The 18,903-nt window shown below is 47.9% G+C and overlaps 1 protein-coding gene across 4 annotated transcripts in view; it reads right to left on the bottom strand.

The window, feature by feature from the left end:
- Positions 1 to 18,903, bottom strand: part of RERE (arginine-glutamic acid dipeptide repeats) — a 166,538-nt gene that overhangs the window by 34,679 nt on the left and 112,956 nt on the right. For all 4 annotated transcript variants that reach the window (XM_088536182.1, XM_088536184.1, XM_088536183.1 and 1 more), the window contains one exon: positions 2,044 to 2,124. In XM_088536182.1, the coding sequence (XP_088392308.1) occupies positions 2,044 to 2,124 (81 nt within the window). The remainder of the gene's footprint in view (positions 1 to 2,043; positions 2,125 to 18,903) is intronic.

Here is an 18,903-nt window from a genome sequence, read left to right on the forward strand (position 1 = left end):
CCTCATGTGCACGCAGTCATTTTTAGGCTGAGTTTCACCTCATATTAATATGGTGGCTAAAAAAGGAAAATAAGGCCTTTTTTCTAGCATTTCTGCTTCTGGAGGGTTAATTCACACTGCGATAGAAGTATGCAAAGTGATGAGAAAAACACAGTCAAGTTAATGCCACTGCCTTGTAATCAGCAACGATCCTTACTCCATTCTACAGAGGGCAAGCAAAACTGGGGAGTCAAATATCACTTACTGGAGTCTTTACTCTGTATATTTTACTAGAGCAAAACCACTGCACATTTTATGAGCGGAAGATTGGGGACACTAGAAGGGACAAAAATAGGAAATTGAGACTAGCAATCTGCAGCAGGCCAAAGGTTCCCCGTGGATCAGCTACCCCGAGGGGCTAAAACAGCTCAGGCTGTCACCACACGGTGCAGCCCCGTGCTCAAACTTAACACGTGCTCTGCTCTGCACCACAAATTTAGGCCTAATGCAACAAAATGCAAGATTCAAAGGGCACCCAGGCCTTGAGGCGTTTCTACCCAGGCCGTAGGGCTGCTCTCCAGGTCCAGATGTGGCCGTGAAGTGGCAAAGGGGAGTCCGCGGGGTCACGCAGACGTCCCCAAGTGGCAGCTCCTCAGCTTGGATTTTCCTCTCTCCTGCCAACTGCTTTTCTCTTCTGCAAACACCCACTTCATGCTTGAAAGCTTATTTCAGAGCACACGAACGAAAACAAACTTTACAAGAATAATTCATCTCTCGGTAACTTTATTACCAGAGAAACGTGGTTCTAAATTAAACACCAATTTATCCTAACTACGTTGCTGCCAGTTACTCTGATGAGGAGAGGGGGCCCGACGAGGCTCACCACGGGCTGGATTTGGTTCGTTTTGCTAAGCAGAACATGATTCCAGCCTCCTTCTCCAGCAGCGGGCCCTGGTGCCCCGAATCCCATCCAAGCACCAAAGTCCATGCTGGTTTGGTGCCCTGCTCCCAACTCCGCTATCGCTCGCAGCGAGCTCGCCGCCTCGCTCGCGGTTATTAAATATTTACCAGGGAAAGGTCGCGACGCCTCGGTACCCCGCCACGACGCCGGGGAAAGGAGCAGGGGACCGTGCCATGCACCGAGCAAGAGGCTTTTAAAGGGTTTTACAGTAACCGTCTCGCCTGCCGAACGCCCAAGTTACGCACAAAAAAAGGACCAGGCGATCGTCTCAGTTACGCTTTAAATAAATATTTTCCAGCTCGCTAACACAAACGCATTATTGTTACTTATGAGAAGAGTCCCTGTAACTCTGCGTTAATTATTACCCTCCCTAAATTCAGGACAAACACGAAAGCTGCTTTCCAACCCCCCCCAGCAGTTCGGTGACACCTGCAGAACAGAAACCGAAGCTTCTAGAGAGGCCGGGCAATTAGAACTAATGGAAAACTAACTAGATTCCCGGGCTTCCCGAGCCCCCCGTCCTCTGCAGGAGTTGGCCACCCCTCCCAGGCCATCTCCTTCCCAAGGAGCCGGCAGGATTCCATTGGAATTGGACGGTTAAGGAGCTCCACGAAGTTCAGCGGAGCCACGAATGAGACCCGCAAGGAAAGTTGCGCGTTGGCCGCTGGGGGCAAACAAGGGGTTAAACAAAACCACCAAATCGCGCAGCTCCGAGGAGCAGCCGGCACCAGCCTCCCCCTTCCCGGTTCAATTAGATTCTGTTTTGTTTTTGGCTTTCTTTAATTACCCGCTGCCATTTGAGCCCAACTCGGTGACACGGAGGCATTATCCCCCCCTTAATGTCAGAATTTAAAATAGATCGGGCTCCGTAAACACCCCGCGTCCAACCCCAGCGACTCCCGCGGCAGCTATTTTATGTAACGCCGTCCACCCGCAAGCCCTAAAAAGCACACACGACACGGCCGCGACCTTTGTTAGCTCGGGATTTTTTTCCCCCTGCGATGATCCGAGCTGATTCAGGGGCTGGACGGACAGTTTTGCGAGCCGAAGCGCTGCAAGGGCAGGAGGGAAAGGCGAATTACATAAAGTCCAAAGGCACTCACGGTCTCCTTGTTGGGCAGCAACTCCTTGCGGATCCTGAAGAAGTTCTTGCCGTACTGCCTCAGCCCCTTGATGAAGCGTTTCTGCGGTGAGAGACAACAGAGAGGGGCTGTCAGCGGGGAGCGGCGGCGCGGGGGCTCCGCGCGCGCGAGGGCGGCGGCGGCGGCTGCGCGGCCCGGGCGCTTCCTCCTTCCTTCCTGCGTCGCCTCCGCGGCCGGGCCGGGCTGCGGCGGCCACAGGTCGGCGCGGAGCGGCGCGCTGCGGCGCGGGGGGAGCGCGCGGGCTGTGACGGCGGCGGCGGCGGCGGCGCGGGGCGGCTCCGCTCCCGCCGCGGGCGCGCCGCAAAAGGCGGCCTGGATCGGCCGCCCGCGCTCCCCTCAGCGGCCCCGGGAAAGGGCGGCCCGGATCGGCCGCCCGCGCTCCCCTCAGCGGCCCGGATCGGCCGCTCAGCGGCCCCGGGAAAGGGCGGCCTGGATCGGCCGCCCGCGCTCCCCTCAGCGGCCCGGATCGGCCGCCGCGCGATCCCCACAGCGGCCCCGGGGAAGGGCGGCCCGGATCGGCCGCCCCGCGATCCCCTCAGCGGCCTTGGGGAAGGGCGGCCCGCGCCACTGGGCCCCGAGCGGCTCCCGTCGCTTGGGGACGACGGACGGGGCCGCCGGCTGCTCAGGGAGGGCTCTGGCCGCGGCCTGCGGGCGGGAGGGCAGCCTGGGGACAGACACGGTGGGGACACGGTGGGGGGAAGCGTCCCCACTGCACCAGGAGGGCAGCTTGGGGACAGACATGGTGACAGTGGGGACATGACAGGGGGAAGCGTCCTCACCACACCAGGACAGGAGCTTGGGGACAGACACAGTGGGGACACAGCGGAGGGAAGCGTCCCAACTACACCAGGAGGGCAGGCTGGGAACAGACATGGTGACGGTGGGGACACGACAGGGGGAAGTGTCCTCACTGCACCAGGACAGGAGCTTGGGGTGGCCAGGGGTGCCCTGGGCAAGGAGGTGACACTGAGATGCCAGAGATGGCCCCCATGAGGGTCCCCTGCCCAACACGACTTGCTGGGAGCCACCAGCCCCATCAAACCAGGGTCCTGCTCGGTGACAGCCACCACTGCGAGGAGGGCACCGGGGCTGCAGCATCTCCTGCTCCTCAGAGCACCGGACACGGCCACCGCGGTGACTAGAAGTCAACAGTGGCTTTGCCACCACCATGGGCAGCACGGGGCGGCCTGCCGGTGTCTCACGCCAAGGGGAAGAGCCAAGCCGGGGCTCTCCAAGGTGCCAGGAGCCATCGCTCCTCTGTCGCGTTAGGGACAAGTCCCTGCGGCTAGAATAGACCCCAGCAACTGGTCTGAAGGGGCCGTCAATGCACCACAAGAAACCTGCATATTCCTTAGCTAGAAACCAGCCTGGGCCTCTCCTGGAGGGCAAAGGGAGCCATTCTTATTAACCAGTGCATGCGAAAAAGCAGCTTCATAAACGTAGGAATTTTATAACCCAATAATCTATTTTTTTAATGAAAAAACATATCCCAGATTCCTATGCTTGTACTAGTCTCACACTAATTCAGGTATCGCACTCAGATCTTGCCACAAGAACCGCCACGTCTTTTCTCCAAGTCATGCACAAGAAAGGCCTCTTAAATTTTTAAATATAAAAGAACCAAACACACAGTTCCAGAGCAAATCCGAAGCGACCTGTTGTGCTGCTCGGTGCTGCGAGACAGGCTGCCTAACACAGTTTGAATTTTCTCACCTCTCCACAAATCACACGCAACAGATCTCATCTCTGCATTTTAATGGGGAGACGCTGCACTCTGCCTGCAAAAGGCATCTGGAAACGAGAGCTGCTAGATTAAAATAGCTTTAAAATACAGGGCTGGTCGAACACTGGGCCTTAATCCTATGGATGCATGAGAAAGGAGCAGGTTTTATAAAGCACGCAAGTGGCTTTGAAGGATAATGGTTGAAAAAGCCAAATTCACTACTTTCAAAAATGCACTTCAGTTTTACCACGCGTTCTTAAATTTAAAACCTTATTTACTCCAGAGCGCTGTCAAGCATGACTGCACTGTTCACTGACGACAACCTGCAAGAGAATTTACATAAATGCTAAGAGTAATTATTGTCGTGAAGCAGCATCAGGAAATCCCGTGGCTCCCCAGGTCAGCCGGTGCTGACAGACGACAGTTCTATTTTATGAAGTGGTTACCATGGCTATTGACCAGCCCCAACACAACATCTCCTACTGCTATTCTACAATTTGAGCTTCTCCAATGTAATTTATTAGGTTCTACAGCATCCTGCTCCAATGTGTAAACAGGGAGCTATAAATAAGCACGCAAGAACGCGGCGCAAGCATGTTAATGTTTGCATATGTGTTGCTTGCAGGTCCCTTATATCATCCCCAGAAACAAACACCCTGACAAGACACACAAAGCCATTAGGTTGTGACTAAGAGCGCTCGGATGGCGTGTTTATCAACGCGCCGACGGTGCCCGCGCAAAGCTGTGGGTCAGGTTATGCGTCAGGGTTTCTATTATCAAGAGATTACAACCTGGCAGGGAAAAATTTACCGCCGCGCGCTGAAAATTTGCACGCTGAAATTCTGCACCCCGGGTTGCAGCTGGGAACCGAGGGGCAGCTTGGTTTTCTTATTTACTGGAGAAATCTAAAATAAACCTGGCTTGAAGAGCACGCAAGAAAAACATAATGGCTTAAAAATCCAAACTCACTACACAAAAACATGCAACACAAAATAACCTGTTTAATCCATTAAAGAATTTCAAATCAAAGCCTCACGGACTTCAAAAAGCAAGAACACTCCGACAAAACTGTAACTTTGTAACTGCTACTAATACGGCCCCTCTGAGGTGATGCTTCAATCGGGTTTGCATCAAATGTATTTTCCAAATGTATTTTCTCTTTCTGTTATTTCATGCCCTTCCCACAACTCCCAGGTGGCTAATTAATAAAAAGTCTTTTGTAATGTAATATATTTACAAACATACGCAGACCATTTCTGCTCCTATTTAATCCAAACCCTAAGCATTTTTACTCAGTTCTGAAAAATCCCCTCTTCAAACCATGTCTGAGAACAGAAAGTTCCTCTCTCAAAGCTTTCCTTAAATTATGAGCATATAAAAACGAAAGTTATAATGGAAATCCCACTGTGATTTTCACTACATATTTTGCTATCATGAAAGGGATAAAGTTAGAGCGTATTTTTCAAAAGGCCTAAGCTTTTCCAGGCAGTTACCAAATTCAAGCTGGCATCTTCCAAATTTAATAGACTTCAGTTAGTTTCACAGCAAACATGGTAAGAAGTTTTAAGGAGTTTCAACAGTTAACAGCAAATAAAAGCTAAATGCAGAAAGCATCTTGATTTCTTAAATTGCACAAGATTAAAAATTATGTCAGCTGTTCTGAAAAGGAAATGAGATTTGGTTGCATCTGCAAAGCTCCTCTTGGCGTGCAACACATTTATAGATTGCCCCAAACAGTAATTTTTTTAGCCGGCAGACATTGTATATGCGTATTGGCTGAATTTCAGTACATAGAGTACATTTTATTAAAACCTTGGCTGGCTTTTAACATTGTATTTATGTGTATACAGCGCAAATAAAGATATTTGCTGATAAGGTTAAAAGCTACATATTATCCTCCAGGAACAGGAATATCCTCGTAGCTTCCTTAAGGTGACACTTAAACATGGTTTAACCTAACGATCCGAAGCAGCTCCTACAAATCAGAGCTTGATTCCCAAAGACTCCATGTGGCTGTAGAAGAGCAAGGCTAATGTCTGCGGGTGCAGACATTAAAATAAGGAATTGCGGGTGCTTGGGGAGGCTGCGGGAGGGAGACGCAGGCGGGGACAGAGGGTAGGATGAGGGGGAGGCTCTTAAATTAAAGCCAAGAGGGAGCACCCATGACCAAAGGCACCCGCCATGGGGCAGCACCGGCCCCACAGCCCGATGCCCTGGGCTCCGGCAGCAGCAGGAATGGGCACAGCCGGCGCTGGGAAGGAGCTGGGAAGGAGTCGGGAGCGCTGGGAAGGGGCTGGGAAGGAGTCGGTCCCGCTGGGAAGGGGCTGGGAAGGAGGCAGCCCCTGCTGGGAAGGAGCTGGGAAGGAGTCAGGAGCGCTGGGAAGGAGCTGGGCAGGAGGCAGCCCCGCTCCGGCCGTGCCGTGTTCCCTGAGCGCGCCCCGCTGCCGGGAGCACAGGATGTGCTTCAGCCTCGGCTGAACTTCCTTTGTTTTATTGCTTCCTGTCACAACCATAACTCCCTTTAATGTTTTTTTTTTTTTTTCATTTTAAATAGCCAGCAATTTTGCCCTTAGTAGGAGATACTTGTGCGGCTCTTCATTACCCTGGCTAACAGCAAGCTTGCAAAAATCACCTGGCTGGCAAAGTTATTTCAGTGCAAGACCCTCCGTACGGCTTCCCGGGGCATCATCTGCCTTCTGCCTCCACAAAGGTGAAGTTTACTCCTCTCAGCCAACCTTGACCATCTTTTCATCTATTTATTTCTCTTCCCAATGGATTACAATGGAGAAATTCTACGGTGACAAGAAAGGGTCGATCTCTTAAGTTCTGTGGTATTTTGAAAACGATGTTGTTTTGTTATTTCTTACTCTTTTTGAATATAGTGTGGAAATGTAAAGACATTTAGATGGCATCCATTAAGATACCAGTCTATATTAAAGGCATTAATGCTCTCATCATACATCCATACCAGCCGAGTACCCCGCTGGGCATCTGCATAGATAAAAATCATATATCACTTAACACCATATGCCGTATCAAATATCCTTTATCAGCAGAAGCTGACAAGAACTCCATCAGCTGAAGGACTGAAGATGCTGAACATTCTGCCTTCCCTCCCTACAGCATCACTTCCTTTTCCTTAAACCCTGTGGAAAATTAAACCCTACCTCACACCCTGCGGGAGGGATTCGGGACCAAACGCTCGTACGGATGTGGGGGGGACCGGAACCTGCTCCGCGTATCCATCACCATCGACACAGATGGAAAATCATTCGGCCGCCTTCCTCAAGGGAATGCCGGCGGATCCCGAACCCACAATGCTGCCCTTCCATGGGGCCGCTCCGGTGCCTTTTGTTGGCAACAAGAGATCTCCCAGGGCACCTCCTGCTTGCTCAAAATATTGGTGTTAAGTGAGCACGAGCACAGCTGTGTGTAAATTACATATACAAACAGATTAGATTTGTATATTTATACTGCGTGCAAACACATTAATAGCGCATTTGCATACACAGTTGGCTAAATGAGCTTGCATGCGGAGTGGGATTACTAGTTGCAAGCACGTTTGTTTGGAATTTCCAATAGGGATTTATATTGCCATTCAGGAGGGCAAAGTGGACCCCTCACCCTTTGCAGGATGTAAAAACACCCTCATTCCCCCGCACTGCCAGTCCCTGGGGATATCTCCTTGGGAACAAGCTGCCGAGGCGAAGGTTATCCGCGTTCCCTTGGGATCAGCTGAGCGGAGCTCACGCTCCACGGGCGCAGGAGCCCAGCACGAGCCGCTCACAAAACTCTTCTCCTCCCTCCTGCACCTAATGTCGAGGATTGATGAAAAAAACAAGAAAAGAACAAAAAAAACCCAAATCCATCCAAAAGGCAACCCGATATCGAAGGTGACATGAGAGCTCTGAGGCTTTTCCGCAGCCGGCGGAAGCTGCTGCCAGGATTTCACCCTGGCTATTTTTATCAAGGGATGGATTTCAGCTCCCTCCCCAAGCAGCTCTGCAGATTTGAGTCCCTTCCTGCTCCAGAGCTGATTTTTGGGGACAAAACAAGGGGACAGGGCACGTCCCCGGCGCCGAGACACCCCCTGCGAGAGCGGCCCGCGGCGGCGCAGAGCAGGAAGGGCTCGATACTAAAGCAGCAGCAGGAGGGGAAAAAATACACACAAAATATATATATACACACTATATATATATACACACACACTATATATATATATATATTTATATATATATATATATATATATATATATATATATACCCACACATATACACACAGCAACTTTCCTTTCCCGAGCAGAAGGCGATGCAAAAGATGCTCTGAGCAGCAGGGCGAGGAGGAAGGGTGTTTAACACGTGTGAAAGCAGCTCCTGGCTCTACCAGCCTGTACCAGTGCCACCAGCCACCACCGGCTGCCCACGCTGGGATTTTGTTATTTATTATTATTTACAAACAACTCACTGCTGCCAAGAGACAACAGAAAGCTTTTGATTATAATCGGGTTACCTTTTTCAGAGATTCCCTTCTTTCAAGTTGTACCTATAATATTTAATATGCAGAACAGCCTTCTTGTACATCAAAGCTCAAGACCAAGGAGATAGTTGGACAACACGTTGCTTTGCAAGAACATAGCTCCTAAGCTATGGTCCTGCTGGTGTTTAAGGAAACAGAACAGCAGAAACACCAGAGAGCTGGTGCTTTCTTGAACACCAGCACATTTCCATTTTCTTTCTCTTGTAAAATCCATCCTTCTGCTATATAGATCAGACAAACTTCCTAAAAATGCGTGTCTGTGCTCAAGAAACACTATTAGGCAAGAGTGATGTTCTCTTTCACCGCGATGTGTTTCGTCCTTTCACTCAATTTGTAGCATTACACACAAAAAAGCTGCACTCTGACTACTGGAAATATCCTGTATGATCCTTTCAGGACTCCAACATAGTATTTCCAGTGGAGGTTCCCTCCCACAGAAATACGGCTCCGTGGGGATTTTAACCATTATTGTCAATTATTCTGGAGTCTGAACTGCCTCCGAACAGCGACTTTCTGCAAGTGATTGAAGGAAGGGAACGAAACCACCTGAAGGGCTCCCGTGCTGCAGAGCTATGAACACATCCAAGAACAAGGGGACAAAACGGTGACAGGATCCCCGAGGAAATTCTACATGGCAGATGTTTCTGTGGGTGACTCCTGCATGTAGATGATTAAACAGCAGGGCTGTTCGCAGCGACGCGGCCCAGGTTTGAGCTCAGGCTCTCCAGCACAATCCAGCCCGTGGCTCCTGCTGGAGTGACATTCCCAGGATTTCTCCCAGGATAAACCTGCCACAGACTGCGCTGTGGTGAAGAGGCGCCTGATGCAGCACGCTCGGATATGAGCAACACTGACACCCATAAAATCAAATTCTGCGCTAAGAAACATCTCCTCAATAAGACCTTTCTTATAGCAAAGCAGAAAAATAACCAGCAGGCAACACACAGCACCAAGGCTGCTCTAATATCAATATTGTGACTGTATCTACGACTTTATCGGGCACCCCAGACCCCAAATTCAGGCAAGAAGGGTGGGTTTGACCACGCCGATCAGCTCGACACAGTTTGCTAACGAGCAGTGACCGATTGGCTTGTGCAACGCGGCCATCCAATTGGCGGGGAAGCTGCGGGCTCGCACGGTGATCTTGGCAGCAACGCGTATAAGTGGCTTTAAAAAAAGAGGCAGATGATTCATAAGTTCCCTTTTCTTTTGTGGTAGGGAGGGAGTAGGGGAGCTTCTGCCAAATCGGAAAAAAAAGCCCCTGAATAAGGGAGAAAAAGAAGAAAAAGGAAGAGGTGGAAGAGAAGAGCAGCGGGGGCACCTCCAACGCAGCGGAGACCTCTGGCAACGGGAGCCTGAAAGGGAGGCCCAGATGGAAACGACCTCCCCAGGTCATAAAACTGGACAGTGCCTTCCCTAACACACAAATTAATTCCCAAAATACGCATCCCAAAGCCACACGCTCTCCCTTACCTCCCTCATTGTAACAAATGGGCTGTTTGATGCGAGTGCTTGAAGCCACCCCGGTGCGGTGGCGGGACCGCGCTGCTCGCTGCCTGCTCTAAATGCACAAGCCGCTGCCTGATCCATCTCCCTGCACAGCCTAAAAGCCACATGAATCCAAGGGGATACCAGGAATACGTGGGCACAGGGGGGAGGAAAAGGAACATGGAAAAGCGCGTGGGGGCCGCGCAGGGCCGGCAAGGGGAGAAGGAGGCGTCAGGAGGGCAGTAAAGGCTGCAGCGAAGCCACAAACGCGGCAGGGCCGCGCGCGGAGGCTGCACCACCACAGAGGCAAAACCAGCGCCCCGGCGAGCGGGAATTCGGCCTTCGGCTCCGGCAAAGTGCCTCGGCACAGGCAAACCCCCAGGATCAAGCCCCCGTTTGCTGTCACATTCTTTTCATGGCAATATAATCATTAGCTTTACCGCTGCTGTTACCCTTCTAACTAATTAGGAGCCGTGGATGGATGCAGAAGATGATCAATATTTAGTCGCTCGGTGTCTGCTGCAGAAGCAGCCTATTATCAAACGAGTGACACCTCCACAAACTTAAATTAAATAATGGCTCCCAGAGAGGATTCAGAGCCACTGACAGAATGGCAAGTGATTTAAGTAACATAAAGCTGCGCAACTGGTGATGGATCACAGGGTCTGCACTCACTCCGTTACAGCCTGTAATAGAACAAATGATCATTTTTCAGCCTAATTGAATACGGCCGCCCCACTTATGCACAAAAGGAGACAAAGCCATATAATTTGCTTCATTAAAATGCATTTTTATGTTGTCTGAAAGACTTAAAAAATTGGTGCTGTTGATGGGGAAGATTAGAAAAATAAAATTTATCATGCAAACAGAATTTGCAAATGAGGTGTATCTTGGCATTCACACTGCTTATGCTAGGGCAAGAACGATAAGTCCTGAGAGCTAAAGCACACAGAGCATCCATGTTGTGACAGTCATCAGAGTTCCTTAAATACGAACTGTGTCACTAGCCCAATTTGAAAAAGCTTTTTGTCATTTTCCGCTGCCACGGCCACCGGTCCGTATTAAATAAGTCTCAGATGAGCTGTCAGGCAGCACTGCTGCAATTCTAGCGACACTCGAAAAAAGCTATTCCTGGTCTTTTGTTTGCACAATCATTAGAAAAATCAAACTACTCACTACAAACAACCCCTTTCCAACATTAAAATCAAAGCTTCAAGAGAGCTCTGTTTCAAAAACCTCATTATACTGAGACTCTCCACGATGGCATCTCACGCACCCACCCTCTGCAGCCAGGTGGACAAATTCATTTGATTTTCCTCCTTCCGCCTCCCACTCTTGTGTCTCCCATTGTTTGCAGATGCCAAGAGCAGCTCTAAGAAGCCATAGCCTTGCTATGAATTAGTGCCTTAATTACGACTTGCCATTTTGGAGAATAAAAATTCATGTTCTTCCATATCTATGCCTTGGCCAAGAAGGCAACGTGAGTTCTGCGCTCTCCATAGAGCCCCAGTGAATATTGCTGCAGCAACCAAGGCACACGCACCTACTGCTGCTGCACCTCAACACAGACCTCAATTTGTTTGCCCTGCCAAGCAGAAGCAGCAAATATTAGCCTGGGTTAAGTTGCCCAGCTCTTCTCTGACTAAACTACTCTCACCTTTCTCCAGCTCTGCTCATTTCGTAATGGGTTTAACCTTGCCAGATGCTGAGTGTGCCCTGGAAATCAATATTTCGTCCTTGACAGGCTCGGGGTGTACAGAGAGACTAAGAACAACCCTCCTATCACTCCAAATGGATGGGACCTACCCAGGAAACCTAAAAACACAACAGCTGTGTGCCGAATCCGAGCTCCCAGACTCCTGCAGAGGACCTGGATGTGTCTGCATCCACACGCCACTATGGTCTTGTAGACTGAAATTGTGGAAAAAACGCTCCTTATCTCCATCAATCGGGGGTTCAGCCTCACCTCGCCTTCCTGTGCAAGTATCTGGAATCTGCAGTGCCGAAGGCAGCAGGACACAGACCGTGGTACCGGCTCCGATGCCTCCCCGCGCTGAGGAACCTGAGACAATTCCCCCCAAGAGCAACTCTCACCCCGCTAGAAAACAGGGCCCAGCTGCAATGAGGATCCCCCGGCAGCAAAAGAGGACAAGGGAGACCTCCTCAAAGGCCAAGTTTTCCATTTTCGCTAAGACATCAAAGATAAAAAGACAGCATATGAAAACAACAGCACCTTCACAGCTGCTCTCAAGCTGAAGGGCTTTTCAATTGTAGCTGAAGTCAAGGCTAAAACAGAGAGCCAAGGTATCAACAGGAAAAGACCAGCAGAAAAACCAGCTTGTGTCTCCAAGCTGGAGTCAACATCACCTTGCTTGGGCACTTGTGTGTGTGTTCTTAAAGCACATCTTGTTGGGAACAATAAACTGCCCTTTCCCATGGTTTGGATAATAGCATATGACGGTTTGCCACATCAAGGAATTCATTTCTGGGCTCTATGTAATTAATGCACTATAGATCAAGGCTATAGATCTGACAGCGCTGCTCCATAAAGCAGGAACCTCTAACAACTTAAACGAGATCAAAATTGCTTGAAAAGATGCTGGATGTTTCTATCAAATACTTGACACAGAAAATATCAAAGAATTTCACTATTATTTATTACTGTACCAGGACTGCTCTTACAGCTCATCTTTCCTAACAGCTGCAAGACAAACTCAACCAAACTACTGAAGTTGTGAAATCAAACCAAGAGCCCTGGATGTCATTCACTGGGTCCCAGTGACCCCTCTGTAGCCCTTAGAAAGGGTGAAACTAAATTGGAATCTCTGTATTTGGAGCTCTTCCAAAACAAACATGAAAAAGCTTTTGAAATAAAGGGCTAACCAAGATTTCTTTCATTTCTCATACTCAAATCACCAAATTACTAAGGGAAATGCACACAGAGGAACATGCAGCAGATATCTAAGGCCTTGAAATAGATCTGTTCTCGGTCTGGATGCCGGAGTGTGAGCAGCATCTTGGAGATGACCGTTCACGCTCGGCCACGTGGTCCTCCCGGCCGCAGCGGCAGCTCCCACAGCCGCTCCGCTCTATCCATCCGTGGCTCCGATTCCTCCATCAGTCCGAGGCCCCGCAGCCCGTGGGCATCTCCCGGCTCCTCAGGCACCCCCATCGTCCCCCTGCGCCCGCCCGGGGCTGAGGAGCCACAAAGCTGCTTTCGGGGCCCTCTTCATCTCCAAAACACCCTCTTGGTCCTACGGCAGAACAACCGCAACCGCCCCCAGTGCCTCGTCCTCGCTCGGAAACGACCACGGAAAGATGATGGAGGCGGCTGGGAAACGTAAAAGCGATCTCCATTTTTAAGATGCCCTTGAAAATGAGATGAAAACCCTGGTTTCGACAATCAACTGCTCTAGTATTTATTAATCTTTCAAGCGGCGGATTCTTTTTCCCCATGGCAACAGTGAAATATGTCCATGTGCTTCTGCCTCCCTGTTGCAAACCCTGCTCGGCATGAAAAGGCAAAACAAAACACCGGCCTCTTTGAGTAGCTAAAAATTATTTAGTTTACACTGGAGTTCGACTCGGAGTTTGGAGTTTAGCTTCCCGTCCCCACACAGAAATAGCCCTCTAGGCCGTGGCAACCGGCCAGTGTAAATATTTGTTGTATTATTTCGGGGGATCAGCAATATGGTAAGTGCTTAATAGATTAAAAAATATTCCACAGGAGGCAAAGCCACGATGAATCGAGAAACATATGGCAGTTAAACACAGCAAACAAAAATATAACCATGTTGTTAAGAGAAGCCTAACTTATTGGGCAGCCGTGGAAAGATGCAGATTAGCAAAAGCAGTGAAATCACCCATTTTGAAGCCAAGGTCACTGATAGGATTTATAGATTTACCCCCCAAGGCAGGCACTGCTGAACATGAAATGCTGTGGGTTTTGTTTTGTTTTGCTTTTATTTTGTATTTTTGGAGGGGGGGATCTATTGGCCTCCCCTATTTGGGCTATCTCATTTGCTGGAGGCTTTTAAAATTCATTCCTCTTTGCAGCTGGTTAAACAATGGAATCTTTCTGCAAACTAAAAGGACAAAATTGATTGCCCTACACAAACTTTTCTGCACGTATAATTGATTTTTAATTCACTGACTCATTTCCGAAAGGACTTGACAATAAACTCGGTGCTGTGTGCACAATATTGATCCCTTTAAACAAGGGCTCGGATCAAACGCTGACGCAAGTTAATCCCAATCAAAAAGACTGATATCTTTTGTCTAAAACCTGTGTTTAGACTAAATTCACCTTTTCTAGACATATTACACCTTTTATTTGCTAGCTGTATTACACTTCATAATTTTGTATACCTGTCGTCTGTTAAGTACCTGCAATTTTATGCAACTTTTAAATGACAGCTGTTTTCCCTAAGGAGAAAAGAATTTTATTCTTCATCATTCCTTTTAATGTGACAAACGAGGGTTCTTTGGCAGTTTAAGTCCCATTATCGCACTTCTTAAAATCAAGTCTTATTTATCCTTAAAGCAGTGGTTTTGCTAGACAGCGACTTCAAAACTTTGTTCTCAGTTAATTTTCAACAGTTCCCAATTAACACCGGCACAAATTGTATCATTCGGAAGGCAAAATTTCCAAAGTCCAAAAAATTTTAAGTTAACAGCAACCGTCACTCCACTATATAAAGGTGGAATATCTACATTTTGTGGAGAAAAATTAAAAGGCAGCCGTGGCTGATATCTTAGCCTCCTAAGTCCACTCAATTACTGAAATGTAGCCCTGCAACCCCAGTCCCCGTTTCAAACATCCCTCGATTCTCACTTCTTGCTGTTCCAGAGCCTCTGCTTTGATTTTGCTATGAATTACATTTCCTCTCGCTGCCTCTAACAGTAAATAAAATTCATGGTGTTTTTGCCCGAGTAAGCAGCTCTGTCTTCCAGCGTATCCGGAAAGCCCAGCTTCAAAGGAGCGAGCAATAAAAACAATGTTTTCTTGAGCAGATAGTCCAAAAAGGGCAGGTGAGAGACATGTGAAATGATTCTAGGCGAGGAAGCCAGGCAAATAAGGAGCCGTGCTTTGCATAAGGAATTTCATGACCAGGCGCGCTGGATTACAAAACTACTCCCAAATATGTTAAGAAACGAGTTTGCCGTATCCTGCCATTTCTGGCAGAAGGATCCCCACTTGTGTTTCTGACAAATGAGCTTCACGCTGGAGCCAGGTGTGGATACTTTAAACCCTAATTGGTCATGTACATGGATTTGCAAGTTCATAAATTTGATCACCGGCGAGGATTAACTATGCTGGGACATAAATTCAGGAGGCTTTTTTGCTTTTACCTGAACTGGTCTCCACCAAAAGCAATGCAGAATATTGCAAGGGCAGGAGATTTCCTGATAAGAGCCAGTTAAGGAGGATGTCATCATGTGTCATGCACAGTCTGGCATGTGGACATGCAAAAGGAACAAAACCTTCACCCCAAGGAAATGTGAAGTTTTAACAAGTGGTAAAGAAGGGACCAAGCAGAAGAAATGGAAAAGTGCCCAACAAATAAGGCTCCTGTTTCACCCTGCTTCCCTGAACTTTGCGAGGAGGAGACAGCCCCGAATTTTCATGGTAATTCAATTAGCCTCACCAGTGTTCCTCCCAATCAACACCTGAATGCTAATTAGCAGCACAGGGCCATGCAGCAAAGCTGTCCCTGCGCAATAAGCTGCACCGCAGCAGCAGTGCACTCTGCCTTTAGCTAGCATGCATAAATAAACAGAATTAATAACTACCCGAGTGTGGACGGGTGACTTCATCTGTTTCGATTAGATGCAGCTTAGCCTGAGGCCTTCGTGTTATTTAAAATGTGTTCATCATGTTTAATTAAAAACCTAATCAACTAGCGGTTCTTCTAGTTCTGATTTGTATTTCTCTCTTTTGTGGGACCTATTGATTTTGGTGGCGCTCCTGATAAAGAGGCAGAAAAAAAGGCATAAACTGAGTAAAGAACCAAAAATGCAGGATCACATCAGCTGACTGTTATGTAAAGAACAGCCAGAGACGGACTGTTCCCTTCACCCTTCCCAATACACAAGGCATATTGGAACTGAAAACCATTTCATTAAATTAACAGATATATCCTTTGTAGATGATGGTCATTCGATCATTTATCTTAAATAAAAGTGTGCACATACAGCTCTTTCTTCTGACCTAGAGCAAGAATAAGTTGAGAATTGTGCTGAACATCACTGAAATTATAGATATTTTCATCACCGAAAAGCTGTTTTTGGAGATTTTATCCCAAGGTAGTAGAAATTACATAAGAACAATTATTCTTGTGAAATAATTCCACAAAATGCACACTATAAAATGTGGGTCTTTAATTCAGCCTACATTGAACGGAGCTGGAGACCCTAGCTCCGTACTTGGCATTTCTGGAAAGCAAATATCAGAGTCTGGGTATCCTAAGGATTGGAGCTCGTGGTTTAGCTTTGCTGCAGCTCTACCTATGTACTCAAAGACAGCGCTGTATAGCCTAAAATCAAACTCGAGAGTCAAAATTAAATCATAACACTTCCTTTGTCACTCTCATTCTCAGGATTATGTTTTTAAAACAGAGTTTTAAGGCCTGGAGTTTTCCAAATAAGAGGAGAAATGCCCCCTGTTTTTCCTTTGGCCAGCAGGCCCTCCAGAATCTTATTTTAAATATCCAGATTGAGCTGTGAGATCACAACCTAAGAAATCCTTCCTTGAGCTCTACATTTCTGTGTTTTAATAACAATATTTAAAACCCAGTGTTTTGTACTTGTGCAGTTGTTTACCAGCTGCAATAAGTGTACAAGAGTTGCACAATCCCAAGAAACAAAAATACTTAATTACATTTCTATTCTTTTTAAGTCCTATCATGCATACGTATGTTTTCCTTTTGCAATCTGCATCGTTGCTTCCCCACAGACAACAAGCTGCAAACCAGTGTTTCAAAGCACAGTTTCAGTGTCATTTCTGCAATATTTCCAACTGGAAAAGAGTCTTTAACCAGCTCCACTCCACCCCTAGGAGAGATTTCTGACTACACGGTGATGCTGCAGCATGTTTTTCTGGGCAGCACGAGCTTAGAGAGGGCTTAAACGCGGCTTTATCCGGGCACTGCTCAATAAATGGGTCTGCAAAGTGACTTCAGCAGCAGTGCAGGAGATGCCGGCCCCTTCCCACCATCCCGGCCGGAGACGGACGGCGCCAGCTGAAGGCCCAGCCTCTAAACCAGGGAGCAGCTGCTGCTCGGGCTGCAGGGACGGGGCCCCAGGCAGCTTCTCCGGCCACTCGTTGCAGGAGAATGTGGATTCCACAGGGCGCCCCTCAATTCACACACTGCAAGGAGAAAGGTTTAAATATAGCCACAGATGCAGAAGCACAAGGGAGGCAACAAACCTCCATCTTCATATTTACAAGAGCCTTCCGTTTAATTCAATCACTGGTAGATTTTATCCTCTATTTAATTTGATCTAAGCCTCTGTAACCACATCTTCAGTAGGAAAAATAACATAACTTCCATCCTTTATTCTAATTAGTTCTGATCACACTGCAGGCAGCTCTTTCTAGATAGCTCGGCCAGAGCCAACAGAAAGCTGTTTTAATTAACAAACAAGGCTTAATTTTTGGACAATATATAGTCCACAGAAAAAAATAAACATTAACTACAATGAATCTGAGTTATTCAGATGCAGATGCAGTGCTATATCATGTGCACAACAAAATCAAGCACATTTCATGCAGCCCAACCTCCAATGGACACGATACCTGCTTTGCCTATCAGCCGGACCCCTCCTTGGCTAAGGAGGCTGGAAGGGGGCCTGGTATCCGCCTATTTATACAAGTTGGGAAAATTCAGCGAGCAGATTGTCCCCAGGCACAAGAACAGATTAATTCTGTGCCCAGCAGAACCAGCGACGTCGTTTAAACCTGGGCCCTCCACTTCTGAGAAGTGTCTTTCTGCCCCGTGCCCAGGCAGCCACAGGCTCCTCATCACTCCCCATCACGAGACACACTTAGGGTTTTCACCAAAATGCGATGGTTTGGGCCAGGCTTTGCATTTGACACAACCATGCAGTGGTTTCTTATCAAAAACAGTTTGTCATGGAGATCCCCCAGAGCTCCAGCACCCTGCTCATGATGCACGACATCCTTCGCAGCGAGGAGGACCAAGAACACGGAAAAACTTCTTTGCAGGTCCCCGACGTGCTCAGGAGCGCAGCACAGCTGCTGTAATCTGGAGCTTTCCACAAACCACCAGAGACAACCAGGCTCTGAGGCTCTGCAGGTGGAGCTTAGCTGTCTATAAATAAGAGCACGGTTTGATCTTTGGCTCTGCTGAGGCTGGAAGGCTGCCAAATATTTCTGGAAGCTTGGATGGAACAGAACAAGAACAAATATGATAAAACGCCCTGAGACTGACAATGATTTATAGAGTTAATGATCATTATTCTGTACTCACAGAGCTTGCACTTTTGGAGTAATGTTTCACTTGCCAATAAACTTTGCTTTTTTCATAATCGTAAGGCTCCGTTCTCTATCATTTAACATGGGCTGCTGATCAAAACCCCTGAGCTGCAGCAGCTACGACACTCTCAACGCGCAGTTTATGGAGAAGACAAGGAGAGTGACAAAATTCCTCCACAAAAAAAAGAGCAGTTGCCACTGTACAATTAACCACTCCAGGGAGATATAACCAACCATTTCAGGGAAAGAATGCATGCAGAAAAAGCAGAGGTAGAAACAGCACACGTACAAACACACTGAGGAGGGAACACGGCACTTCTGAAATATTTGTTCCGACGGCCGCTGCTCTAAACAAAATGCCCTTTTATGAGAAGATTGTAAACCTTATGAAGAAACTGTGTTCTAGGCTTTTTACTCATCCTCGCCTTCCTGTGTTGCTGCGTTAGCACATGATCCTCTTTCACCCCACAACTTTGGGCAGTCTCCTTCCCACAAAGGTTCTTTGTTGGATTCCAGAATAAGCCTCCTTTAATACGGGTTTATATGGCCTAGCCTAACCCAGCTCTTGCAAAAAAG

Source organism: Tinamus guttatus, unplaced genomic scaffold (genome assembly GCF_059628265.1).
Source record: "Tinamus guttatus ecotype Peru unplaced genomic scaffold, ASM5962826v1 Tinamus_guttatus_pri_ptg000652l, whole genome shotgun sequence".
Taxonomy (NCBI): Eukaryota; Metazoa; Chordata; class Aves; order Tinamiformes; family Tinamidae; genus Tinamus; species Tinamus guttatus.